The following is a 27,420-nucleotide window of genomic DNA, read 5'->3' as shown; positions in this document are numbered from 1 at the left end:
CTACACACATCCTGAGGAATATTCCTCTCTTGGAGTAAGAACTAAACAAAACGACGTCCGGGTCAGCGTCTGCTCACCAAAATCTTCTTCCTCTCGAGGCCAGTTTGTCTGAATTCGGCCTTCTCGGCACCTTCGGTTCCTATCAAGCGTGAAAGGGGTAGCAGTGTTGCCCCGACCATGGGAATCTTTTCGAGCTTACGCGGGAGTTGCTTTGCATTTGTAGATGTACTACTGGACAGAGGTTGGGCGGGTGATTTTCTCTCATGGATCTATCTACCTACTATGTGTTTGCTTCGTTTTGCTCTGTGCTTTTTTGCTGAGATCCACCCAATCTGTCTATAGTAGAGAACACAAGTGCATGTCCAGCACATATTCAAGAACAAATTCAACTGGAAAGTAGCTCAAGACAACTGGGTTTTGTAAGACGCTCTATGTATGTAGGAACAGGTACAAGGTATCTTGCTATTTATGACTAAACTCCAGCAACACTCTAAACTGCTATTTCCAAAACTCGCCGTGCTTTTGATTTGCTCGCCATCCATGCACCTGGCCGCAGTAGACTGTACACCGTTTTTGCTCGGAAGTTGAAATGGGGATGAAGGAAGAGGATGAGAGCTAACGTAGGTGAAGAAGACAACATTAGTTTAGTTGCGCTGGACTCGCGAAGATTCAAGAGGGAAAGAAAAAGAGCTGTGAGGTACAGATGTGTTTTGAGGATGATAGGAGACATGGTAATGGAGAGACAGGGAGAGAAGTGGAAGATCACGAGATGTAACTACAAGGAGTGCAAGGTATGTAAAGGCAAAGAAAGAATATGTAGGTGCAATGACAAGGTAGAAGAAGAGTGAAGGTATGTTCATGTATCGAGAAAAGAAAGATCTAGCTCCAGGCCAGGCCGAGAGGAAGGAGGGTTCATTGCTGGTGGGTGTTGTAGGCATCGACGAGGGCTAAAAGATATCAGTTATCTATCAAGCGAGGTTAATTAAAGTAAGGGGAGAGGGAAGCTTACTCTGCAGAGTAGACGCCTGGCCCTGACGTGATTCACAAGCACACTGGAGGGTGCTCCCATCCAAGAAATCTAAGAGGATACTATTCGGCAGTTCCTGACAGTCCTCATCGGGTAGACAGGGAGTGCGGAATTCTGACAGGTGGTACCGCTTAACCATGTTACGGGCAGTGGAGTCCGTGGTTCCTGGCGCGAGAACTAGGAATCCATTCTCGTCGACGCGCATGAAGCGGCGCTTCCAGAGAAGCGTGTCGGGGAACTGGACGTTGACCTCGCCGATGTCGATAGGGTTGAAGGCTGGCTTGTGGGCGACGGAGTGGTTATCCATAGCTGCAAATGTAGTATCTTCTTCCTTTACGGGCGAGGTCAAGGCACCGATGACGCTGCGGCGGGAACTGGACGTAATAGATGACATGCGACGCATGAGGCGCGAGGCGCGTGAGCCCTTCTTTTCATCGGATGTGGGAGAGGTCGATTGGAGTGTGTCGTCGGTTTTGGTGCGCGAGGCAAAGGAGAGGCGGCTGCCGGGTCGGGACGTCGCCCTGGAGCCGGCAGATGAGACGGACGGCCTTCGGTCCTCGGACTGATTGGTTGTGGTTTCGAAAAGAGGCCCCTCGGCTCTCTCATGCTCGACTGTCAACGGACTCGCATGCAGATTAAGTACATCAGACTCCAAGGGCTCGGGCGACATGGCCGAATCTCGGACGATGCGAGCCGTAACGGAGATCGAGTTTGTGCGGCGTGTGTCATGGCCAGCAGCCGGGTGAGTATGATGATTCAAGCTTGGAGCTCGAGAGAAATCAGGGGGCTGAGTACCACTGGGCAGCGAGACCGACGCGCGCTTCCGCAGGCTTTCAAAGGAGGACGAGGCGGAGGGTCCAGTGACGGTCTGGCCTGAGATGGAAGGCGTTCCTTCGCGACTGGACAACTTTTCCAGGGCCTTGATGCGATTCGAAATGCCGGAAGACACGTTGATCTTCTTGGCCATAAGCACCGGAGTCGGCGGCCCGTTGTCAGGGTAATTGCTGGAAGCCGACCTGCCCACTGCCCGTGCCTGCATGTTGGCTGGTGATCCCGGGGTGTCGGGGCTCGAGACAGAGCGCGAGCTAACGTTGGGCGATGACACCGCCACGGGTCTAGCCTCTTGAACGGTCGCCGACTTCAATTCCTCCATGAACGAGTCGTCTGAAAGGAGGTTGTCATCATCCGAATACTCTGCGGTGGGAACGTGAATTGGCTCTAGATTGATCTTGCGCCTCTGGTCCAAAGAGGCGCGTTTGGGGTTTGACAGGTGCGTATCCAAGGATGCGGCCTCAGGCGCAGGCTCGTCCAATGAACCGGGATCAATTGAAACCACTATAGGGGGATCGACTGAAGAGATTGTCGATGGCGATGCAGGGACAGCAACGGATTCAGAGGCCTCGGCTGGGCTGTTTTCTACAGGCTCATCAGTAGCAGATGAAATCCTCGGCTGACGTGAAGAGAGATCTTCAGCCTCTGAGGCTGCGGGTGACCCTTTTTCGGGTGGGACCTGGGCGTTGGCGCTAGGCGGGACGGCGTCATCCTTAGTCTCGCTCAGACCAAGGATTGCGGAGTGCCCGTGCTCGGCACGCGTTTCATCGTCAGGGAGCGTCTGCGGCGTCTCGGGTTGAACAGTTTCAGAGACCGTATCAACAGGTTCCATAGAATTGGCAGTGTCAGCGCTTGGTGATCCGCCCTCAGAACCGGACACCGTTAAATCCGCTGTCGGTGCGGGTTTCGCGACTTCGACAGGTGCTTCGACAGGTGCGGAAGCGTCCTCCTTTTTGGACTCAATGGCAGGGTGGGGGTCAGAAACTGGTTCGGATGTTGGAGGTAACGGTTGTGGAGGTGCCTCGAACCCTTCGCAATGTGCCGACTGCGGCTCAAAGCTCTCCGACGTAGGCTGCTCCGGTTCGACTCTCTTAGGTCCGAACTTCACCTGTTCAAGCATCTCTGGTCCGGGATTCTCAGGCTCAGGCCGCGGTTCAAGCATCGCCGACTCGACATTCTCTGGCTCAAGCTCCTCCGGCTCCTTTTTCTCTCGTTGAACGTTCTCTGGTTTAGGCTGCGGTTCAACCTTCTCCGACTTAGGTTGCTCTGCCTCGAGCTTCTCAGGCTCGTACTTCACCGGCCTGAACTTCACCGGTTGAAGCATTACTGGCTCGATCTTCTCCGGCACACGCTGTGATTCAACCTTTTCGGGCTCGACCTTGATTGGTTCAGGTTTCTTCAGCCCAGCTTTCTCCGACAGGGGAGCCTTATTCTCCTTATTCTCCGAAGAAACCTTGCTCGCAGTCGGCTCCTCCTCCGCAATACTCTGTTTTCGGTTCGCTTGTTCCGCACGCTTCGCCTGCGCCTTTTTTCTCTGTTGCAACGCCTTCATCAACCGCTCTTTCTCCGGCGTCATTCCCGAAGAAGTCGAAAGCGCGCCGAGTGATTTAGCACCGGGAGACAGCTGCGGCCGTGAAATAGGTATTGATGGTGGAGGCACCAGAAGTGGAGGAACAGGGGGCATCTTGAACTTGCTGGGTCTAGACGCGAACTGGCTGCCTTGGGACCGCGGTCGCGGCGTGTCCATGTCCGCGGCCGGTGGTTTCCGTAATGATGAGGAGCGGATACCCGCTGGAAGTGAGGCGACGGGGCGCTGTTCTGTATTTCGGGAAGATCCTGAGGTGCGTGGGCGGCCGCTGCTGTCCACGGAGGGTCGAGGCCCTAGCTTTACTTTCTGGGTATATGATCCCGTTCGTTCTAGATCTCGTAGCGAAGGTCGCGAAGACTGAGTAGACATTCGGATATCGTCAGATGGGCGCGGGAACTCGTCCAGGATACTCCTTGGTTTTTGCCGTTCTGAGAAGGTACTCGGGGACATGGGCGGCGACATAGGGGACAAGGCGCTTGATTGCAGTTCATGGGGACTGGTCTTGAGAGGCGGCGCCGTTCTCGCACTGTCGCGCGACGGCGGTGGCCTGAGGTCCGGCGAGGTTGTCTCTGTCGACGGCGATGGCGCAGTGGACGGCGGCACGACGGTGGCTTCTGATCTCTGACTTCCTGATCTTTGCCGAGTTTGGAGTTCAGGTTTGGGAGGTTGCGCTTCATCTTTGGCGCCGTTCTCCTCGGCATCTTCCGTGATCTCCATCAACCGACGGCGACGGAGAGAGCTCGACGAGGATGTGATAGAGGTGGACGCGGTATGGAGCAGACAGGCGGAGGACAGCGCGCTCTCAGTGAGCTCGGCAGCCCGGGCGAGGGGCAGGACTGTGTCATTGGGGGTGAACTTGTCGAGGAAGGATCCGAATTGGACATTGCTCCGAGCTGCCACAGGAATTAGTATTGGGAGAACAGCCAAGCCGGACAAGCATACCCTGGATGAGGCGCGACAAGCCCTCGGGCATATATCGGATCACCACCTTCCTGCGGCGGTATTGCAGGAAGCCATACAGCGGCGAGATTTCGGAGTAGTTGGCGATGGCATTGCGGATCTCGGAGACACCGCCGGTGCCTCGATCAAGCAGGGTTACTTCGTCGCGGGAGACATAGTGCAGCAGGAACCTAGGGGCGAATTAGATTATTGGGGGGAGAATGCAAAAAGGGGAAGTGCGGGAGACGCACCATCCGCCGGCGTCTGCGAGGGCCCCTTGGTAGGCATCGAAGACGGCGGGATTGTCTAGCCCATTGAGAGACATGGCGCGACGCGCATGGTAAGAGAGAGGAAAAGAGAAGGTGGGAAAGGGAAAGAAAAAGAGGAAGCTGGGGAAAGAAACCAGCCGATCGATCGGATCTGGTGAAAGAAAGGTTGGTTCAGGGGATTTGATGGACTCCACCGGGCTTAGTGAGTTCGTCTTAGTGAGATTCTGAAACGCTGGCGAACCGCGGTATACACTCTATTATCTCGAGATGCCGTGAACTATACATTATTGATGGATTGAATCATTATTCATGAATCGACCTAATTTAATAGCCAGATCGAAATCATCCCTCGGCCATAGATCTAGGAACATTTCCGTTTGGGGGGCGGCCGCCGACTGAGCGGGCCGTAAAGCGGCCGAACGGACTCGGGGAGAACTAGCCTTGTATTAATCACTCCCGCAGGTTCCTTTTGAGCCTAGCACCCTCCTTCGTAGATTTCACTCGTTATACCAAGCTTTCCGAACCCACACATACGAACGCCGAACAAGTTCCCAATAATAGAATATAAATTCGATATTGTTATGTTATCATATAGAAAAGAAACTTCAAACAAAAGATCTTGCCGATGGCTCATAACCGCAATAGGGAAGCTAGAGAAGAAAAGAGAAGGTATCACCCAATATTTGATATATCTCGCATATTACCTAGATTAACAGAGTTCTGTTGGCATTACTCACCGACTTCACGATCAGCATCCCAATGACCATACTTCTCCATGACTCGCCACTTCCACGTGTTGTGACGAATTGGCTTGCCCCAGACATAGAAAATCACAACTAGAGCCATAAACACACCAGAGATACAGGCCATTTCCCCAAATGCTTTAGTATAACCTTCCAGGTCAATCCAAGGGTTGGTATAAAAAGACAACAGAAACCCAAAGGCCGCTGACACGCGTAGATATCGTCAGTTTGCGAACGGCAGATTTGCTTCATCCCACAAGACTTTGGAGACATACCTTTGAATGCTAAGATAGATACTGTGACCTCGCCGACAGCGGGTCTGTAGCAGTCAATCACATAAACCATCGCCACATTAGTAGCCTGGACAATGGCAAAATTCAACAATCCAAGGCCTAGGGTCGGAACCATCCAATGAAGATGGTTATTCACGCCAACCCCATACAGGATCAAAGACAACGGCGCACATATTCCTCCGATGGCCAGAGACGGTAGACGCATCTCCGGTTCTCGAATGCCACCGTTTCGTTGTGTAAACCAGTCAGCGGTCCAATCGGAGATATGCCCACCAAATACGATTCCGATGAGAGAGCCCACCATGCTGGACACAAAGCACAGGCCAGATTGCCATGAAGTGAAATGATATACCTCTGAAAAGGCAGTAGCAAAGTTGGATGTAATCGCCACAAGGAATCCGATGGTCACTGAAAAGACCAGTGATGTCCATAGGACAGGGGGCAAGATGATAAGAACAATTGGGCGCAGAAAAATTCGAAATAGCGACTCGGATGTGTACGATCCATTGAACAAGCGTAAGGAACTAATATAGCTTTCCTTGGTTGGAGTTTCGTTGAGCGCAGCAGACTCATGGTGTTCCGAAGCAGATGACTTTTGCGAGCCCGCTTTCACTTCTACTTCTTCGCTGAGTACCGTATCCTCTTGCTGCTCAACCTGGCGATCAAATGTTGTCTCGGGAAATGTGAAAATAACCAAGACGGTCACGGCACCAATGAGTGCAGAGGCAACCCAATAGATGTACTGCCAGCTGTGAGTGATTGTAATGAGGCCGTCGATGATGATACCACCGGCGACTCCCATTGACAAAGCCGCGGTATATGTTGCCATGACGGCACCACGTTCGTGGAGGAAGAATATATCAGCAATAGTCAAGGGTCCCAGGCACTCTCCAGCGCCCGCAGCAAATCCCATAATGATTCGTCCGGCAAGTTCAACTCCATATGTTTTGGCAAACCCAGCCCACAGACCCGTGGCGAAGTAGATGACGAAGGAGATCACGTAGATCGGTCTACGGCCGTACTTGATGATCAATGGCATCCAAAAAAGCATTCCGACTCCCTGACAGAGAGCGGTGGAACTATAGAAGAACGCCACTTTTGAGATGTGGGCATTGAAATCCGGTCCCATTGGACCCATGAAGTCGATGGTCGTCTCGACGATCGCCACCGTGGGCCCTGCCGCAAGGAAGTTGCAGAAAAAGACAGCCAGGCATACAACAATCGCAAGATAATATCGGAAGGCCCGCGACCTGAGTTAATCATACGGTTACGGTCACCTTCTTGGAGGCTAGTAGATAACCGAAACTCACCAGTTCAAGGGATCATTGGGGTCCTTCGATGGGGTCGGCACCAGGATGATTTCATTTGTTTCCTGGTGTCGTAGCCTTAGGCTACCCAGGGTGTTGGTCTGGACGCCATCTGGCCGAAGAGTGGTGGTCTTGGATGGCATTGGAGCTTCCAGAGGGGATACAAAAGTGGATCAAGAAAAGATCGACCAAGCGGTGATCCTCTGCTCTTAAGGAGAGGAATTCGATGGACTCATCCGGCTAGTATCTCTGAATGGACATTCTGCCCCCTTTGTCATCGGCTGTTCTGCACGGATCAGTTCGGGATGTGGGCACTGACTAGTTGAATCATGAATTACCCCACGGGGAAAGGAGGCCCAAACATCCGTTTGGCCAATCTCCAATTTTTCAACCCCAGCGGGGCCCGAGTCGTGCTGTTCCGAGCCGAATTTTGACGAACCCAGGCACTTTAAGATAGGCGGCGGTGCGACATTCTGGTAATGACCTTGTCGTCAACACCGGTTGCCCTTTGCCTCTGAATCCATTTTGGCTTAATCCGAGAAGACCGACTCTCAACCCACGCAGCATGCAAATCGTTTGGCGAAACTCTATCGACGACGGTGCCTATGAAGATGCTCGTGTTGGGCGCGTCTTTAACTATCGTCGGCCGCAGCGGTTTCCATTAGCCGTCGTGAAAGCCACATGTCAAGATGACATTGTTGATGCGGTCAAACTGGCAGCAGAGAAAAATTGTCGAGTCGCTGTTCGATCTGGTGGACACTCATGGGCGGCGTGGAGTGTCCGGGATAATTCAATCTTGATTGACCTGGGGAACTACAAGGTCCTGGAAGTCGATGAGCATAATCAGCGGGCAGTCGCTTCACCAAGCACAACTGGGAGAGAACTCAACTCTGTTTTGACTCAACAATATGGGTTGATGTTTCCTGGGGGTCATTGCCCCGACGTGGGTCTAGGCGGGTTTTTGCTTCAAGGAGGCATGGGGTGGAACTGCCGTGTATGTGCTGAGGCATTCGATCCACCTATTGCTTTCTGACTCGTTGTACAGACCTGGGGATGGGCCTGTGAGCGGGTGGAAGCTGTTGATGTAGTAACAGCGGAGGGTGAATTGCTCCATTGTAATTCTCAACAGAACCAAGAGCTTTATTGGGCTGCGCGAGGTGCTGGACCAGGTGAGCCCTATGACGATTGCTATCTACTCACAGCTTACAAGATCGGAACCAGGGTTTCCCGGAGTGGTTACAAAGTTTCACCTCAATCTCCTTCCATATCCTGAGAAGGGGTTCCGCTCATCTGGCTATATTTATCCTATTCGCCTGTATCGAGAAGCGTTCCAGTGGATTCTGTCCATCACGCCTACGTTCGACCAGGATACCGAAATAGCAGCTGTAGCCCACTATCCAGAGAACAGTGAGGAAATTTGCCTCTTCATTCTCTTTGTTGTAATGAAGCACGACCCTACCGAAGCGGAGAGAGCACTTCGCCCAGCCCACCAGACACGTCCCGCTGGAGCTCTCACAGAATGGTTTTGCGAGGAAGATAGTCTACAGAACCAGTACAGCAAGCAGGCAAATGCTAACCCCGAGAAGCATCGATACTGCGCGGACAATGCATATCTATTCAATGATGCTGACGTCCCCGCTGTTTTAGAGGAGGCTTTCACAACTCTTCCTCACAAGAAAGCGTTCTCGTTGTGGTACGCGATGAATCCCTGCAGTCGGCGAGAATTGCCGGATATGGCTCTCAGTATGCAATCCGACCATTACTTTGCCTTGTATACGGTTTGGGAAGACGAGGTTGATGATACCCGATGTCTGGAGTGGGTTCGAGGTGTCATGAAAAACGTCGAACGACATTCAGTGGGAGCATACTTAGGCGATTCAGATTTTCAAGTCCGGAAAAGCAAATACTGGTCTGACCAAAATGCTGCCCGCCTGATGGAAATTCGGAAGAAGTGGGATCCGGAGGGGAGGATCTGTGGGTATTTGGACAAGGGAGATCTGTCCGGCGCCGAGGGACTTGACAACGCTAACCAGTGGGAAATATGATGCAACTTTTGCTGAACTCGTACTGTATTCCCGTTTGTTTTTACCGTCTAACCTTAAATAGTTGTTCCATAAATGTTTATCAGAACCTTGTTACTTTCGGTTTATATATCTAGGGCAGAGCTGGCTAAAGCCAAGTCTCATGCAAGTCGAGTCCAGCGACTAACATATGGCAATGAGAGATATGTTCATATGATACTGAATAATACACATGGTTTCTCTCCCTACTACTTAGACTTATACAGATGCAAGTGGAGAACCATTCCGCACCGTTTCTCGGGATGTGGGGAGAGGTTGTTACTATGTATCTGGCATTGATCCGCAACTATTGGAACATGTGGGGTAACTCGGCACTGCTGGGGGATTGGGACGACGCCTATTTCCTACGGGTTGAACGGTCCACCTTTTTTCCGAAGCTTGTCCCTGGGTCCAAAAGAAACTTAGGAATACCCTTGCCATTCCAACCACAGCCCCTCAAAAAAGGCACCGCTCATCACACTATTTCGGATGGAGGTTCAAACGCTTCTTGGTAAAGTAGCCATTGTCAGCGGCTCCTCTTCGGGCATAGGGGCGGCCATCGTTAGAGAGCTATCTTCACGGGGAGCCAACACGGTCGTTAACTATCCATCCCCACAATTTCAACTCGAAGCCGATGTACTGGTCAAATCTCTCCCATGCCCATCGATCGCCGTGGAAGCTGACATGTCGACCACTACTGCTCCACAACAACTTGTGGATGCCGCAGTAGCACAATGGAACCGAATAGACATCGTCGTCAATTGTGTGGCGCTGGCAGTCAACAAGCCATTAGAAGAACAAACGCTTGAAGACTGGGATCAACTCGTGAATATCAACGGCCGGGGCACCTTCCTGCTGACCCAAAAGAGTCTGTCGCATCTGACCAAAGGTAGCGGGCGCATTGTGAATATTGCCAGCATCTCTGGCCGCGGTCCGCCGCCGAACCAGACCATCTACGCGGGAACAAAAGGCATGGTAGACTCGTTTACAAAGTGCTGGTGAGCTCTCCGATCGGCTTTAGACAATGAAAATCCTGACATGAAAGCCAGGGCGAAGGAGTTGCCTCCGAAATATGGATGCACCGTTAATGCGGTCAGCCCCGGACCGACCAAGACTGAGGGCTTTGCAGCAGCTGGTGACGAACAGATGAAAATCCTCCAACCTATTATTGATCAAACACCCGTGGGATCAAGAATGGCCGAACCTGAGGAGATCGCGTTCGCGGTTGCATTTCTATGCGAGGAAAGGGCGCGCTGGGTCAATGGCGCGCATCTTATCGCGTCGGGCGGACTATTCATTGACTAGAACTATCATTGATATAATTGTTTTTCGCGGAGCAAAATATGTCTTATATGATTTAGGCGACTACTGTTGAGAGACACTTCATCTTTCGGAGTTGGAAATTGTCCGAATAGTAAGCCGGGTCTCCGTCGACTTTCCGTGATATCCATGATAGGATTCCTAGAAGGAATAATAGTACTCTAAAGTACACCCTGGCAAAAAGGCGAGTGACGTAAAGGTACAATCGTCGTTCATTGTATTAACTACCTGATAGATATGTTACCGTTAAGTGAAAGTAACCTTGTTGTTTCTTTCTGATTAGTTGAAGGGCAAAATGCGTATAGTAAATGAGGTTCTCATCATAGTGGAATAACCAAGCTACTATCCGATTTCGTATGATTCTGTTGATTATATACTGCTCTTGTTCGTTAGAATGCGGCCGAAAGCACACCCAATGCCGGTACAATATGTATTTAGTTTCCCTCACTTGCAAGGGAGATCCTGGAAGACGAATTTGAAAACCTCAAAAATTGGACGGACATCCTAACCGTACAAGTATTCGAATTTGAATATACGGAACTATGCGGAAACCAGGTCAACATCGCCGTATCTGTCCATTTCCAGGCTCCGATTCCTGTTTCAGCCATTGCTCGCCCAATAATAGCCGGAGCACCTTTTACTGTTTCAGCACATACTTGAGTAGGTTTTCAGAAAAAATAAATCGTTACATCAGAGACAGAGAGAGAGACCTGACTCGCTAGAGAAGAGCAACTATTCGTTTTCACCCTCTGAAGACGACGAATAGTCGTCTGGGTGATTAACGATATCCCAGTCATACCACGGAACAACATCTTTTGCCGGAAGCTTCTTCCAGCCATCAAAACACTGAGCTCTTAGATCCAAGCCACCACCCTCGGAGTTCAGCAACCCCTCCGGGAGAGCGGTTTGAATAAAGTCTTCGAGTTTATGAATCTCAGCAATTCGGACTGTTTTTTCTGGATCATATCCTAGATCTGTGATATAATTTTCAATGGCCTCTTCATCGTCCCAGAGAAAATTGCCACAGTCATCGTATTTGGGAATCCATATCTTTGGTACTTTGGCCCATTTATCAATACGGGCCTCAATAATACAGAACCTATTGATGGGATACAATTAGTTTACCCATGTTTCCTTAGTTAGGGCCTATGAACGAAGATGATACATACCATGGATAATAAGGCCAGTCGCGTGGGCCAGTCGAAAGGTATACCACGTCGCCTAGCTGAAAAGAGCTTGCCGGGAACCAGACCAATGTCCCAGCCTCATTATAGGCATGTGCTTTATACTAGAAGAGAAATCATTGAAGTCAGGTTACGAATTTTGAAACAAAACAGTTGAGCAAGCTTCCATACATCCACAACATTTCGGTACCCAATAACTACATGAGTGCGACTAGGCGTGGCGAGCACAAAGCCGAACAGGCTCAGTAAGGGCAATATGTTCAAGAAGATAGGCAACATGTTGGAGAGAAGGTGAGAGAACGCTTTCGAATGAAAAGTCGGAAAGGATAAAGAGACGGAAGCGGATAAGGTACTCTGAAAATTGTCTCGAGCGGAAACTCCTCTAAAAAGGCCTCTAAATAGTTAGTCCTTCAGGTATGAATCCTTTAGGTACGAATAGCCATGATAAACGTTAATGTCTCTCTAATTGGTTAGTCTCTAGCGCAAAGAGGGCAGGCCGTGTTAGCGCGGCCCCCGAAGCGCTTGTAGAGAATCATATGTCGAAAATGAGGTTACCATACCAGATTTTGCCCACTAATTCCTAGCCTGCTTTGGGTTATGTAATTTCTTTGTGTATTTTAATTGTCTGACATTTAAGTCCTTTACAGAATTAGAGAAGAAGGGATTTGTTCACTCGTGGTTTGAATGTCCATGTTGAGACGTCGTACATGCTGCATTTGACATCATTCTTAAAAATACGCAAGATAACTCTTATTCTTGCCGAGCCCGCACTACTATGGAATGGAGTAAATTATAGATGTTCTTGTATTGTAAAAGGGGCGAGTATTTCTGTTCAGACCTCACGTCAGGGTTAAGTAGGGGCCAAGAAATTCCACTCCAGGGGGCCCACCATCAGCCCCTTACCAAGGAACTTATACCTAGTTAGTCTTAGGATAAGTCCCAGAAAAGAGGCCAAAAGGGGGCCAGAAAAATGATCATTAGGGGATTAGCTTTTCTTCCTATCGTTTGGAGATTTGTGTTTTTTCTATCAGAAACAGCGCACGCAATGGAAACAGCCTTGCGGTGTCTTCTTTGTCGCGAAAAGTGGTACTGGGATTCAAACCAAGAAAGCTATGTAAAATTCGATGAAGATGGGACAGGACAGGTAAGCCAGTAATGCGGCGCATACCTAGGTTATTATTTCGTTATTCCCCTAACTTTGTTCCAGCTAGTCGCTCGCCGAGAACTACAGATCTTTATTGCGGCGTACTTTACCTGGAAGCCCCAGTCGGACAGCCAACGCAGACTCAATAATACAGTCGGTCTCAGCTCCGAGACTCAATCTAATGCACAGCTATTGCATACAATAGCCATCGAGATACAGCTTTCTAAGCGTCGGGTTCAAGATGCAGCCATAATCGATATCGACCGGTATCAAATCAACGAGGATCTACTTTCAGAGACTGCCTTTTCATCCAACACCTATACTGTGCGGATTGAGAGAGGAAAATTTATGGGCGTTGAAGATGCGAGACTTATCTCTAAGCTACCGTATCTTTGTTATTATTCATATCGGCTTCTGTTTGACTCTTCGCCTTTCCCCCACGACATTTATGGAAGGGCAAGGAGATGGATCGTGCACTAGAAAATTACAGGTTTTGGGAGTGGAAGCAGTTTCTATCTGGAAGACTACCGGTGGAGAAAAATGGATCTTTAGATCGAGGACGATGAGAATGAACAGCATGATGTACTGTGCTTTGTTTTATCTTCTAGGATGGGCTCAACTGTTCTATGAATTGTTAGGAGAGAGTTTAAACCCCGCCCCCCCCAAAAAATCTCTCTTTCACCCACCGAGGAACACTGTGTACTGTTCGGTGGTGGCTAGATCCATATCTTAACATGACCCCGACTCGAATCGGGTTCCATACTGCGACCACACAAAATCGCCATACAACAGAAACGCAGTGGTGAACAATTACGAACGACTTATCACAGACGACACTGTTGCCTTACTTTCGGAGTTTGAATCGAATTCTGATTTTCTAGCCCGAGACCTACCGTCTCGCTTTACGTCAAACTTGAATAGTGTTCGCAAAGAACTCCAATGTGCTTTCTCTGGGGCCTCACCTTTCGTTCTTGACCATGAAGACTTAAGGAGGTGAATGTCCTGATAAACACGGATACCGGAAACGTCAGAGGGCTATTGACTGGGCGGAAGCGAAGACCCTTCCATTTGGCTTTTCGTTGTATGGCTCTGAGAGTATCTATGGATTTAGGAGTTCAGACGGGTGGCACTACTACGAAAACCGTCGTGAAATCCAGAGTCTCTTTTGCCAAACCTTTCGGAAGAAGTGGCGGATGTCTGGATGCTAATTTGCATTTGGTGGCCGGCTTATGCTACTGTGTTGGACTCGAAAGATGTCGTGGGCCGGTCCCGCTCTTCCTTCAAATGTTTCGATGCTTTTTGTAAGCTGATGACTGAGCTCCTATATCATGAGCCAGTTTACGATGCGTTAGTAATTGATCGAGATATCACGCGCAGATGCCGAGATCTATATTGTCGGAATAACAATGGTAACTATAAATCAGTAATTGGTCAATTTGGGTAGCGCAACTATATAAGCTGAGACACCGGCAGTGACCGGGCCAATCTCATTTAGAGTGTTATGATACCATCTCTCCATGTAAAAGATATTTAGGCATGGGTGAATATAGTGAATCAAAAATTAGTCTAGATCTGATTGTGGTTGCCCACTTCTCCACTAGGTTACAACGTTCCCACGCTCTCCTCCGCTCGGAACTCCCCGACGACGCGCGCGGTATAAGAACAAGACCATCACCCACCATGTTCTTCTCCCCCCAACCATGTCCGACCTCCCACCCCCCTCGACCCTGTCGACCCTCCCCCACGATGCGCAACTGCGGGTGCTGGATACCCTCTTCGAGCCGTCGCCCGAGCTGCACCAGCTGATGCAGCCCGTGCTGGCTGGCCAGTCCTTCACCTCCTACTCTGCGCTTATCGACGCCGTGGGCGGGCGCATGTCTGCGCTGTCCGCAGATAACTCACCCACCGACCGCAAAGTACTCGTCGGCATCCTCGGCTCACATCCGCGACTGGGCCGGGCGCCGGCCAACCCGGAACACCTAAGCGAGCTGAGCAAGAAAGAACAGGCGCAATTGAACACCGGGGCCGAGGAACAGGCGGAAAAGCTACGCGCATTGAATGCAGAATACGAGGAGAAATTCCCAGGGCTGCGATTTGTGTAGGTCGACCCGTTTGTGTTATCCCCCAGGCGATACTGATGACGGTAGGTCCTTTGTCAACGGCCGCAGCCGCGACGTGATCATGGCCGAAATGCGCCAGCGCATCGACCGGGGCGACGGCGAGCGCGAAATCGCCGAAACCATTCAGGCCATGTGCGATATCGCCAAAGACCGCGCGGGAAAGCTGCAGGCGAGGATGTAGGCTCGGTAAAAAGAGCCATGGGGAGGGTCCAGGCTTATCGATCGCTTTGATGTCATGATTGATTCCGGCTGGTGCCGTGTAAGATTAGAGGGTCAACGCCACCCAGAATCCCATTTATTTTCCCGTTCTCTTTCTTTCTCTTGTAAATAAACCATTTCTGCCATCCTCCATGCGAGGCAGGCCATGGAGAGCCCGAGCGTGGACAATGCCGAGCCCAAGCCCGCCAGGGCCGCCACATCCCCCGGTATGTATGCCCGTCGGGTAGTCGGGTTCCCAATCCCTCACTGAACACCGCAGGCGCAATCGCTTCCGACGAGGCATCGGGCTCGAGCAGCAGCCAACATGATAGCCAGAGGAATTCTCGTCGCCTGCCGGCCATTGGAGGGCCGCTAGCCCGCAACTCGACTGCGCAGACGCTACAGGAGAACCGAACGGAGTCGAGCGCCATCGATCCGCTGTCGCAGGTGTGTCCGAACCCTAACTAACTAATGGGTTTATTGGCATAACTAACACAACGCACCGTAGCACATCATCCGGCGCACCAACACGCAAAAGTCAATCCCTCTGAAGTTGCTGGGAAAGGCGTCCTACGAGGCGGAAGCGGGAGGCTCGGAGCAGAGCTTGTCCGAGCTGGGACCAGCCCGGAGGGATGCGCCGGCATCTAAATCACCCAGAGAAAAGAAGTAAGGATCGAGATTGACGGCTGTTGTGTTCCCATCCAGCATAACTAACCCCACGCCCTCTAGAAAAGGCGTCTCGTTCCTGAGCCGCATCATCGGGACCAAGAAAAAGGACTCCACGTCAGAAGTGGAAGATGAGAACTCGGAATACGACACCAGCCGGGTGTCCGTCGACACTTCGCAGCCCATTGGTTTCATCCCGCGACATCCGGCGCCCTCTCGCTATGTGAAAGTCCGCGCACACTACACGAAAGACAAGGCCTTTAACCGGGTCTTCCTGGCACAAGAGCTGGAGGGCACAGATGCACTGGTCACCGAAGGGCAAACTTCCACAGCACATATTGGTGAACAGACCGAGAGAGCTGTCTGGGCGCTGGAGTTTTCCCAAGATGGCAGGTACCTTGCGGCGGCAGGCCAGGACCGAAAGGTCCGGGTGTGGGCTGTCATTGCAACTCCAGACGAACGAGAGGACGCAGATCGAGAAGGGGAAAAACCGAGCATTGACGAACAGGACCGGCCTCGACTGAAAGCACGGGTGTTTCAGCCCAAGCCGGCTCAGGTGTATGAGGGCCACACGGGGAGTATCCTGGATGTGAGCTGGAGCAAGAACAGTTTCATTCTTTCCTCATCCATGGACAAAACAGTCCGGCTGTGGCATACAAGTCGACCTGAGTGTCTTTGTTGCTTTCAGCACAGTGACTTCGTCACCTCGATCCAATTCCACCCCAAGGACGACCGTTTTTTCCTTGCGGGATCCCTGGACACCAAACTGCGCCTGTGGAGTATCCCAGACAAGAGTGTGGCATTTGTGATTGCTGTACCCGACATGATCACTGCGGTGGCATTTACACCAGATGGGAAACACGCTATTGCAGGGTGTTTGAATGGTTTGCTCAACATCTACGAGACTGAGGGCCTGAAGTTTATCGCACAGATCCACGTTCGATCCGCACGAGGACGAAACGCAAAAGGAAGCAAGATCACCGGGATCGACGCGATGCAGATCCCAGCCGATGACCCCAACGGGGATATCAAATTATTGGTTACCAGCAACGACTCTCGAATCCGTATGTATGATTTCCGAGAGCGGACCCTTGAGGCCAAGTTCCGCGGCAACGAAAACACCTGCAGTCAGATTCGCGCATCATTTACGAGCGACGGCACACATATCATCTGTGGCAGCGAAGATCGGCGAGCCTATGTCTGGCCGATTGGGCAGGTGGAACGGGATGCAGACAAGCGCGCTGTAGAGGTGTTTGAGACGCAGTCGGCCATCGTGACGGCCGCCATCACTGCGCCGGTCAGGACGAAACAGTTGCTGGGGCTGTCAGAAGACCCGATATATGATATCTGCAATCCGCCCCCAGTTGCCCTGATGACCCCGGAGGAATATCCGAAACAGGGAAGTCCGTCGAAGGAAAATGGGAACGGTCATAGTCGCACAGCGTCAGCGCCACGCTTATCAGTCGTCAGCAAGATGGCGCAAGAGTCGCCGTCGTATCTGATGCGGTCAACACACCCAGACGGTAACATCATCGTAATTGCGGACTACTCCGGAAAGATCAAGATTCTGCGACAGGACTGCGCATTTCAGAAGCGCCGGTATGAAAACTGGGACAGCAATTCGGTCTCCAGACGCCTGTTAGGACGCTCGAATTCTGCGCGACGCAGCATAGCATCGTCCACTGGCAAAGAATCTGTACACAAGACACCCTCCGAAAGGATAATATCCTGGCGCAATTCGGTCCACCGCCATGGCCGTACCAGCACCGAGGGTTCTCGCTCTGGGATCCGCTCGCGCAGCACATCTCCGCAGCAACAGCAGCGACAACGGTATCCCACGCTGCGCTTCTCCACCTCAAGACCGTCGAGTCTCGGTCCGAACGAATCCCTCGCCAGCTTCTCATCCACCCCACCGCAATCACCACGCCGTCCACTCTTCGACAGCATACGATCAAGCGAGGACGCAGAAGCATCGAATATCAAATCCTATTACAACCGGTCGCCCGGTCCAACCGAACCGCCCGACCTCCCTGCCTCCTCAGCTGACTTGGTGGCTAGCGGCAAAGGCAAAGATAACCCGCTCTGGCTACAAGGTGATCAAAGCTATGCCTACTGGAACAAAATAACGCACGACGCTCTCGCCGCGCGCTCACGGCAATCCAACAATTTTCTCAGTCCAAACCGCGTTCCGTCGCGGGAGCGCAAGACTAGCACAGCTGGCAGCGTGTTGAGTAGTGACTATGGCTCTTCGACGAATGCCGAGGGAGAGGATGATGGGAGGGATGTGCTCAAGTGCGATAATTGTCGCAGCACGAATTTCCGGTCTGTGAAGGGAAGACATGGGAAGCAAAAGTTGATTTGTGCAGTGTGCCATCGGCCGGTTACTTGACTTTGTACATGATTTGATATATTTTTTTTTGGTGTATGATGGAGTGATTACCTAGTTATACTAGGACATCGTGTATATTAGTATGTCGGAGGGAGTCTATGGGGTAGTTAGTTTTTGTCATTCTGTGTATAACTATGCACTTGCACCCTCGACCCTCAAGGACGCCAGGACCGGGGCCAAAGGAAGCTTGTAATTATTCGCCCCCGATAATACATAACTACATGTAACCGTAGGATGCATTTCAATTCTCCTGTATACTGTGCAGTTCGGCTGCGACCTTCCTAGAATGTGCTGCATGCTTACTGGAATAAGCTGCAAGACACAACCCCAACTCTGCATGCATTTGAACCAACTGGCCGATACCTGGTGGTATTATTTTGCAGTAGAGTACTTTTGTTTCTATGTCACCTTCTATTTTATTTGGACTTTTAAATTCCATCTAAACACAATGGTTATGCGTATATTAGGCGTCGGTCCTGTCCTCCATTCATTCGTCGAACTCGCCGGCTTTTACGGGTAGATGTGGCCAAAACCTACGATGACCAACGTTATCTCTCTTGTCAAGTATTGACTAACTGCAATCTTGTTTCTTGTCGTCTGTAAGCATTATGGGCTTCGAGGGGCATATTACATGGAGTATGTGGAAAGCCCTTTAATAATTTGCGCCTGATTCTTGGCCAGACGCCTACCAAAACCGCCCTAGAACTACACGTTTACGTAAAAGGAAAGAGAAGTTGTCCTGACCTTCAACGCGTTGATATCGTCGTCACAAAACCCGTTGTTACGTACCAATGATGGGCCTATTCAGCGGGAATCTGAGATACCAAGAATCGCGATAAAATTGGAGATGAAGAAGCTAAAACCTGAATAGAGAAGTAGATAGGTCCGAATGTACTGGCGGCTGCATTGATTGCACAGTCGCTTAGAGTTGAAAATTGCACCTGGGTTGATAGTCAGGCTCAGTGAGTGTTCTTCAAAAGATTCTTGGGCTTTTAAAACATGATAAGAGGAAGCGTAGAACGGAGCAACCTCACTGCGCACTTAACGCCATAACATTCCACCCGGGAAGCAGTTTAGAGCCCACATTACTCACATGCTTCACCCTTGCTTCCCCTATCCTGAGGGTCTATTCGACTTTAGAAATAAGGTTGTATCCGATCAGTGCGATCTAAAGTATGAGGGACAATGGTGGCTATCCTATGAGCTTTCAGGGCCCCACAAAGTCTGAAATTGACGCCTTGCATTATTGGTAAAAGACTTTTTTCGACCCAGCTGAGTGGATCGGCAATTGGCTAAAGCTTGGGCTTGCTATTAAGTCCTAATAAATCCAGTGGCAGAAAAGTATTCCCAATTATCTACACTACTTGGATGAACCCGAGGTCAACCGAGGTCGGAATATCTGACGTAGACCGACGTGAGCTTTTTAAGGTCTCTAAAAATTCCTCCTCCTGACCAATCATGACTCTTGCGACCCCCGGTTAACGTTGATGCACCGAAGCGACAAGAATGCAAGCTCTTTCATAGATTGTTCTAGATATCATGGCCTGTTCTCATTCCGGCCTGTTTCAATTCTGATACTTTTATGGCCCCAGCGGACTTGAATATATGGGCGTTAGAACATCTAGCCGCTGCGTCTCTTGACTTCATGAGACCGGAAATAGACACCTTTTAGTCTTGTCATCACCATCTGGAAAATACCGGAAAAAAATTAGACCCAAGCTTCCCGTTGGATTGTAGCGGGCCTGAAAATGGGTCTTGCAATACAAGGGGAGGAGAAGAATACCTTGGGGGTATGACTGTTATTAAAGATAGTAACGGTAAAATATTCATAGCAATTCCGACATAACTGTAACAATAGCCATACATAGTTGTCATTAAGTACGTATATTGATCCTGGCCCTATCTAGGATCACCGTGTTAATATCCAGGTCCACTGACATTCGAGCTCCATGCTTGGGGATGAAACCACTATAGGGTAAAGTGGTAACTCTATTTCTTAAGCGCTTCTGTTGCCCATATATTACCCTTGTTGACTCATTTTTCGCAGGACGCGATTGGAAATCGTGTGGCAGAGAGTCTAGATCCTTTGAAGATCGAACCACCTAGGCCCACATACTCGAACCTTGCGTCCGCGGAATATAAATCTCCGTCTCTGATAACAGGTTCAGTCATGTGTGCATACTAACGTTAGTTATTGGACCTTAATTACTGAATTGACTACACCCAAGATGCGTAGTAACATGCGAATATATTAACCCCTTCACAAGGGACGATAATGGAACTTGACAGAAGTGAGAGCATACCACACTGGCATTCCCTACAACAGAATCAGCACAACATAGCGCTTCACTTCTGATTGGGTGTTATCATAGTCAGAGAGAGTAATTTGCAATGACCTCTCACGAGTTTCTACTGCCCTTATATAGAACTGTATGTCCTAAGCTTTAACACTTACAAATCGCGAATCGCGAGAACCAAACGGGAGAGCTAGCATGGCTGTTCCCCCACAGATAAACTTCCTCACCCTTCATTATGCCTATTTTATCGTCACGTGTGTGACCAGCAGTGTCATATTCTACCTGATTACGACGCCTGCCCACAGTCTCACCTACATTGACTCGTTGTTCATGTGCATTAGTGCCATGACTGGAACTGGGTTAAACGTGGTAACTATTCCTTGACCTAAAATCATTAGAGACTCGGGGCTAATAATTGATACGATTCGTAGATGGACCTATCCACACTCAATACTTCCCAACAGGGCACCCTATTTGGGCTTCTGCTTCTGGGCCACGCTATTCCTATTTCCAGCGCTGTTCTCATGGTTCGCAAACGGGCGCTCGGGGCTAAACTGGACGACATGACGAATAAAAGTAAGCAGGAAAAGTATTCTCAATGCCCAACAGCCCTTGAGATACGGATAGGCCACCAAAATAATTACTCCGAGGGCACAGAGAATCCTATAACCGGCAAAGATCCTGACGGTCACGACTGCAAAAATTCGGCTCCAAAAGCCTCCGTGAGAGTGAAAGAAATCACTATGATATCTTCTATTGAAACGAGATCTGAGCTCGATCAGCTTCCGCCAGATGACAAGAATCACTCCCGCAATGCGATACAACTTTTTTCTCACATGATACCCAAATTGAAAAGTATGATTCGGGACACCCGCAAATATCTTACTTCGAGAAGGCCAGTCCATGGCGATGAGCTAGGTGGAGTAGAGTACAAGGCACTTTCATTTTTATCAGTGATTGTACCACTCTATTTCATCATGTTTCTTATTCTCGGTATACTGAGTATCGGAAGTTGGTTGAGTTTGAATCGCCCAGATATTCCACGCAAAAATGGAGTCTTCCCTTTCTGGGCCGGTGCTTTCCTCGCTACATCTGCATTTGCGAACAGTGGCATGTCTCTTGTGGATGCTAGTATGATTCCTTTTCAATTAGAGTGCGTGAGCTAATATACCCAGACACCAACAAGTGCTTTATCTTGCTAACCACTATCTGGACAGGGCTTTCCCGCTTCTTTCTCTCGGGATATTTATTCTTGCCGGGAACACGTTTTATCCTTGTCTGTTACGGTATATAATCTGGGCTATAAAAAAAGTGCTGCAAAATCAGCCGGCGTGGCAGGCGTGGCGGCAGGCACTTGATTATATTCTCGCTCATCCTCAAAGGGTAAGTTGCTCTCTGGCTTGCTTATAGAACGCTTATACAGACGAATTCGTAAGATATATACGAATTTGTTCCCTGCTCGCCACACGTGGTTTCTGCTCGGTTCGATTGTTATCCTGAATGGTATCAACTGGGGAGCTTTCGAAATATTGTCTATTGGACAGAAGGTTGTCAAGGATCTCCCAGCCAATTATCGAATGCTCGACGGGTTGTTCCAGGCATTATGTTTGTTGGCCCTAAAATATTTGTTTGAATTGGATTCAGCTGATTCCATCATAAAGCGGTGCGTGCTGGTGGATTCTGCGTTGTTGCAATTGATAAACTGCCACAAGGTTTGCTTGTTCTATACAGTGAGTGATCTCTTTGGAATGGGTTCAAAAACCTTTGCGTAGGTAGTCCACTAATGGAGCTTTGTCTAGTCCTCATGATGGTGAGACCTCACATATACGTACACAGCAAGACGAGTGATTAACCAGACTCTTGTTAGTACATTTCTGCTTTTCCGTTGCCGGACACCATTCGGTATGTCGGTTGCCAATACCTGTTTCAAAAGCTCCTCTCTGACGCCTAGTAGCGACACAAACATGGACGAAGAGCAATCGCTAGGAATATACCGCCAGGATGGTGACATGTTTATCCCCCAATCTTCGACTGGCCGGCCATATCTCGCCAAATTCTTCCGCTGCTCCTATGTATACCGACAAGTCTGCTCGCGTTTGAGCCACGATCTCTGGTGGCCTTCTCTCGCAGTGCTCTTCGTAACGATCATCGAATCTGGTCATTACCAGTCCCAGCCAGTGGCATTTTCCACTTTCAATATCATTTTCGAGGTTGCGTCAGCATATAGTTGTGTCGGCGTGAGCGTCGGGTATCCCGGCAAGAACTATTCCTTCTGCGGTGAATGGCACGCAATCAGTAAGTTAATATTGGGGGCAGTCGCATTAAGGGGGCGTCATCGAGGTCTGCCTGTTACCATTGACAAGATAATACTGCCCCTTGAATTGTGGAATTAGGCTGAGAAAGACGCTGTGTTCTCTGAATTGATGTTCGACTTGCTGGCGAAGCGAGTGGAGTCTTGGAGCCCGAGGAGTCACCAAACTGTGAGGAGAAAAGCGGAAATGTCACAAGCACCAGCATTTCGCACCTGCAGCGCTAGATAGAAAGTAGCAATTAGGCTAGAATAGGCCTTGACGCATCTTAAGTCCCTTTCAGAAAGTGACATATTCGAGCATTCTGTGAGTAAGCGAGCTATTGAAAGGTCTAACTAGGAAAATACTACGTAAATAAATGACACTATAAGGCTATCTGCTCTTCCTGTACCAAGGAGATGTGGTGTTTTAACCAACCCCCGCACGTCTCCCATATCTGCGATGGCGGTGGCCTATCGTGTGGTCGCAGCGCGCTCGGATCCTAGCGATCTCATTCAAGAGCTAGCTAATTCCTAACGCCGTCGAGAGCATTTAGAGTAGATGATGATCGCTACTGTCTATGCTTCGATTATCCGCGGCTCGGCCAGCCTCGGCTTGCCGGGCGGCCCGGGACCACAGCCCTAAGCCCTGGTTTCCGTCCTCATTGGGTGATGCTTTAAGCTGTTGCTTGGCTTTTCGTAGGAGTACGCTAATCCGGCCATCGTGGATACCTGCCAAGAGATGAGAGACCGCCGATGCAGGGGAATATTCCAGGCGCTCAAATATAAATTGGGCAGACGTGGGCCATGCTTACAGTGTACATAGTACGGACATGCAGTCCCTACTATAGGTATGCGCGGCACCGATTTACATACATGTCGGTTTTACTATAGACTTAGCCGCGAGGGCAGGACATCATAATGTGTAAGTAGCAGCAGCAGTACGCCGTGGTAGTAGTAATAATAATAATGATAATAACAATAATAATAATACCAATATAAAGTCAGTCTCGGGAAGTGCCCAAGTATATTAGTAACCTGTGCCGATTCCGGAAGGAACAAGGCCAACCACCGACTTGGAGCTTTCTCATCGTGATATACTCCGATCAGCATCAACGCCACGCAGAAATGTCTCTGCTAGTCTAGCGAGCTAACCCTGCCAGCGCACAATTATCACAGTATACCCTCTTAGCGGCCGACAAGCCCCGCGTTTCTGGCCACAATCTCCCCGCACCTTTGGCTGCGTTCATCAATGTATCAGTGCCCAACCGGCTCATTCCTGGGTTTCACATCTACAATTCTGTGCCGATCGATCCTAACAGCAATGTGAATCGAATTTCACGCATGAGGCCGCGTTCTTTTTGACTGCGCGAATACTTAAAAATGGCGCCCTCAGCGACTTTGGCTCCCTCACTGTGACTCTTTTGCAACCTACCCATTATTATCTCCCCCATCCACCCGAGTGTCCTCCTTGCCTGCGGCCGGTAGGCACTTTTAACTGGCACAGGCAGGTAACGGAAGGACTAGACGAGCTTTATCGGCGCCTGCAGCGGGCTTCGTCCCGAATCTCAGAGGGGTTGGCAGCGATTGGGGACTCCCGCTATGGCTGAATCTCTGGCTCCCGGGCACATGGAAAGTCCCGGCCCGGAGGGCTATCGGACACCAACCATCGAAGATGCCGAACGCATACAGTCCATGATGGAGCAGGGAGACAGTCCTGGCAGCAGGGTGCACGATGTCCGCACCTCCGCCCATGACGCCGCGATGAAGAGAAGCTCCTCTCGAACAGCCGAGGAACCGAGCCATGGGAGTAAGGAGTCTCATGTCCCGGAATACGATGGCTCAATTCTTTCTCGAAGGAGAACCGACCCGTCCAAATTGAGTTGGAAGAAACGATTTCGGCACGTTACGTGGGCATACTTCACCTTGACCATGGCCACAGGCGGCTTGGCCAATGTTTTATATGCAGGTAAACCTCCCAGGCTAGAAATGTACGGCTGGCTTGAACTAATGTGGAAGCACAGTCCCCTACCGGTTCCGGGGCTTAGAAATAATTGGGGACGTTGTTTTCCTAACCGATATTGTGCTCTATCTCATAGTCTGGGGTCTTTTGGGTTTGAGATTCTATCTTTACCCGTTTACCTTCAAGGCATCTTTACTCCACCCGACAGAGTCCTTGTTTGTTCCAGCCTCGGTGGTGTCCTTTGGAACGATATTGATCAATATATCCCAGTATGGCGACGGAAATACGGGTCAATGGCTACAGCGAGCAGTAGGAATTCTGTTCTGGATTCACGCTACCCTCGCTGTGATTTTCTCGGCGGGCATCTACCTCCTAATGTATGACTCAATCCCTTCTTCTTTTTTTGGTTTACTTACAATACTCATCATTGTAGATGGTCGACCCAGACCTACACAATAGCACAGATGACTCCGATTTGGATATTTCCTGCTTATCCTATGCTTATCACCGGACCGTATGCTGGGGTTTTATCCGGGAAGCTAGAACCGTCGCGCGCGCTGCCCATCATCGTCGGGGCCACTACTATCCAGGGAATTGGATTCTTGATCTCGCTCATGGTCTACTCGGCCTTTATCTATCGGCTAATGACGCAGAAACTCCCAAAGGAGAATATGCGCCCCGGTCTGTTTGTCTCCGTGGGTCCTAGCGCATTTACCGTCGCGGGGCTCGTCAGTATGGCCGCGGAGGCGAAACGGTGCTTCCCATCTGATTTCATGGGCAACGGCGAGTTAGCTGCCGATATAATCCGGGTGACGGCTGATTTTGCGATGTTGTGGTTGTGGGGGTAGGTGTCATTAATTTCTTACTAGGGGTTTTTTTTTCCAGTAACTAACTAAGCGGGCAAGGTTAGCAATATTTTTCTTCATCATCGCTAGCGCAGCGAACCGATCGGCTATTAGACCGTGGCGCACAGACTTCTCGATGACTTGGTTCTCGTTTGTGTTTCCTAACACTGCCCTGATCACCGCCACCTTTGCTATCGGCAACGCATTTTCTTGCAAGGCCATCAACATTGTTGGCTGTGTCGCCGTCTTCCCCCTGCTGTTGGTGTACTTTTTCGTTTGCTATATGATGATCCGGGCCATTATTCAGCACCAGATCTTGTGGCCTCAAAGAGGAGAGGACCGCGACGAAGGTGGATTTGAGATCCATCATTTCAACCCTAATGCCGAAGTTGACGAGGAGGATCATACAGCTGCCTAGTAATGTTGTCATGGGGAACAAAAGTTTTGTACATCATATGCTTCGATACCCTGTTGCATAATTTGTATCAAATAGTCAGTTATAAGCAAAGAAACTACCAGTAAAAGATCCGCGGTTCTCGTCAGTCCTAAGACATGGCGTGTCAAGTTTATATACTAGCATCGTTCAAACATTCCGTCAATTGCAAAAGTCTCTACAAAAATCCTCAGGTATATCTGTCGTCATACGGAGAAGACTTTTGGTTGAAGATTGCTAGACTTCTGCTAATATGGAATGTGAAACTCGCTTAAGAATTGTTGATTGTGCATACCCGATCACAACCGACTTGCTGAATAGCATGCCAAGTAATGACCCATTCAGGAACCTGTAGCATCGAGGCCTTTTCCGAGGGACAAATTGCTGATTACCATGATAAGCAACAAAGCTTAGCCCTTCCTCTCCGAAGAATGGGGAAATGTTCTCCGGAATATGGGTCTAGGGTTGCAGCCGCTCACAGCATCCACTTTAGATAAAGAATGTGGTACTATGAGGCATTTGAGAGGCATGCAAAGGGAAACACAATTTATACCTCAGCAAGTCATGCAGGGTTAAAAAGACTTTGGTTATCTTGATGGTTTCGCCCCAGGATGATGAAATCCAAAGTCCTTCGACGGATAAATTACTCACGGGAAAACAATGAGGAAGGAACTACACGGGCCGGGCAACCCGAAATCATTCCCCCATTTCTTTCGCCTTCATGTATGAGCTGCAAAAAGGTGCTAGCCCTCATGCATGGACTAGGAAGCCGATATTCACCTCATCTCTGACTCGCGACACAGACCGATCACGTTTTCTGTTCTAAGTGACTACTTCGGTTTAATGGTTAGTATAGGAGAATTGTACAGCAATTATGCTGAAGTAAAAACGAACTCTGTTTTGTTTTTCCAGTTGTGTTCTGGCGCTTCTTCAAAATAGTCCACCGACAGTATTTCCGGCTGAGGCGCACCAGATCGTATCTATGACCTTTACTGTAAGGACGGAGACGGAAGGTAGTTGCACCGTATCCTGCCCTTTGCAGATCATGAAGTTAACTAATCAATAGAAGATTAACTAACTAGTTATCTGTAATGAGAATGCCCTATTAGAAGACCCTACCTGAGTTGTGGTAGCCTAACGTGATAAGGGTAGGGCATGCAGAGGTCCACGAAGCGCCTTGGACTCGACCTGTAGACCCTGCCTAGAAGGGATCTAAAGTCGTTCCTCGGCTAGAAATATACACATAACTGTATCCCATCTCGTTTGGATATCTATCTTCTTTAAGACCAAGTCATATAGTTCTCCGTGCCCCTTTTTCCTATTGCTCTTTCTCTACTGTATCTATGTCCAGCCATACTGTTATGCACATGCGGGCCAAAAAGGAATAGTAAATTAATTGAACACACAAGTACATTGTGTATCGCATTTGTTCATCTACGGTGTCCATGTGTGTTGAAAGGAAGATATAGATGATAGTTGGACATATCATATTGCACAGTCGCGAATGCCAAGACCAA

At 49.7% G+C, this 27,420-nt stretch overlaps 8 protein-coding genes across 8 annotated transcripts; 5 read left to right on the top strand and 3 right to left on the bottom strand.

Moving 5' to 3' along the window:
• Nucleotides 1-912: 912 nt before the first annotated feature.
• Nucleotides 913-4,710, bottom strand: N7474_000932 (uncharacterized protein; the record flags this gene model as incomplete). Its single annotated transcript, XM_057192347.1, has 4 exons — nucleotides 913-947; nucleotides 1,010-4,339; nucleotides 4,389-4,576; nucleotides 4,637-4,710. 4 exons carry the CDS (start codon nucleotides 4,708-4,710, stop codon nucleotides 913-915), a joined length of 3,627 nt encoding a protein of 1,208 aa, XP_057057300.1.
• Nucleotides 4,711-5,383: 673 nt separating this feature from the next.
• N7474_000931 (putative MFS transporter) lies at nucleotides 5,384-7,140 on the bottom strand (the record flags this gene model as incomplete). Its single annotated transcript, XM_057192346.1, has 3 exons — nucleotides 5,384-5,601; nucleotides 5,673-6,940; nucleotides 7,001-7,140. The coding sequence occupies 3 exons, from the start codon at nucleotides 7,138-7,140 to the stop codon at nucleotides 5,384-5,386; spliced, it is 1,626 nt and encodes a 541-aa protein (XP_057057299.1).
• A 422-nt stretch (nucleotides 7,141-7,562) lies between these two features.
• On the top strand, nucleotides 7,563-9,042 carry N7474_000930 (FAD-binding oxidoreductase; the record flags this gene model as incomplete). Its single annotated transcript, XM_057192345.1, has 3 exons — nucleotides 7,563-7,991; nucleotides 8,043-8,084; nucleotides 8,134-9,042. 3 exons carry the CDS (start codon nucleotides 7,563-7,565, stop codon nucleotides 9,040-9,042), a joined length of 1,380 nt encoding a protein of 459 aa, XP_057057298.1.
• Nucleotides 9,043-9,546: 504 nt separating this feature from the next.
• Nucleotides 9,547-10,362, top strand: N7474_000929 (SDR family NAD(P)-dependent oxidoreductase; the record flags this gene model as incomplete). The annotated part of the gene is made up of 2 exons (XM_057192344.1): nucleotides 9,547-10,055; nucleotides 10,107-10,362. The coding sequence occupies 2 exons, from the start codon at nucleotides 9,547-9,549 to the stop codon at nucleotides 10,360-10,362; spliced, it is 765 nt and encodes a 254-aa protein (XP_057057297.1).
• A 747-nt stretch (nucleotides 10,363-11,109) lies between these two features.
• On the bottom strand, nucleotides 11,110-11,840 carry N7474_000928 (uncharacterized protein; the record flags this gene model as incomplete). The annotated part of the gene is made up of 3 exons (XM_057192343.1): nucleotides 11,110-11,476; nucleotides 11,547-11,665; nucleotides 11,733-11,840. The coding sequence occupies 3 exons, from the start codon at nucleotides 11,838-11,840 to the stop codon at nucleotides 11,110-11,112; spliced, it is 594 nt and encodes a 197-aa protein (XP_057057296.1).
• A 2,565-nt stretch (nucleotides 11,841-14,405) lies between these two features.
• Nucleotides 14,406-18,078, top strand: N7474_000927 (Oxo-4-hydroxy-4-carboxy-5-ureidoimidazoline decarboxylase; the record flags this gene model as incomplete). The annotated part of the gene is made up of 6 exons (XM_057192342.1): nucleotides 14,406-14,803; nucleotides 14,853-15,002; nucleotides 15,183-15,250; nucleotides 15,304-15,470; nucleotides 15,532-15,689; nucleotides 15,753-18,078. 6 exons carry the CDS (start codon nucleotides 14,406-14,408, stop codon nucleotides 18,076-18,078), a joined length of 3,267 nt encoding a protein of 1,088 aa, XP_057057295.1.
• Nucleotides 18,079-20,806: 2,728 nt separating this feature from the next.
• Nucleotides 20,807-22,768, top strand: N7474_000926 (uncharacterized protein; the record flags this gene model as incomplete). Its single annotated transcript, XM_057192341.1, has 4 exons — nucleotides 20,807-21,528; nucleotides 21,551-21,758; nucleotides 21,812-22,105; nucleotides 22,232-22,768. The coding sequence occupies 4 exons, from the start codon at nucleotides 20,807-20,809 to the stop codon at nucleotides 22,766-22,768; spliced, it is 1,761 nt and encodes a 586-aa protein (XP_057057294.1).
• Nucleotides 22,769-24,291: 1,523 nt separating this feature from the next.
• On the top strand, nucleotides 24,292-25,888 carry N7474_000925 (tellurite-resistance/dicarboxylate transporter family protein; the record flags this gene model as incomplete). The annotated part of the gene is made up of 4 exons (XM_057192340.1): nucleotides 24,292-24,631; nucleotides 24,687-25,002; nucleotides 25,059-25,469; nucleotides 25,531-25,888. The coding sequence occupies 4 exons, from the start codon at nucleotides 24,292-24,294 to the stop codon at nucleotides 25,886-25,888; spliced, it is 1,425 nt and encodes a 474-aa protein (XP_057057293.1).
• Between the last annotated feature and the right edge of the window lie 1,532 nt (nucleotides 25,889-27,420).

Source organism: Penicillium riverlandense (assembly GCF_028828495.1).
Source record: "Penicillium riverlandense strain IBT 135883 chromosome Unknown utg000001l_segment0_segment0, whole genome shotgun sequence".
Lineage (NCBI taxonomy): Eukaryota > Fungi > Ascomycota > Eurotiomycetes > Eurotiales > Aspergillaceae > Penicillium > Penicillium riverlandense.
This window is presented reverse-complemented; position numbering and strand designations above follow the sequence as displayed.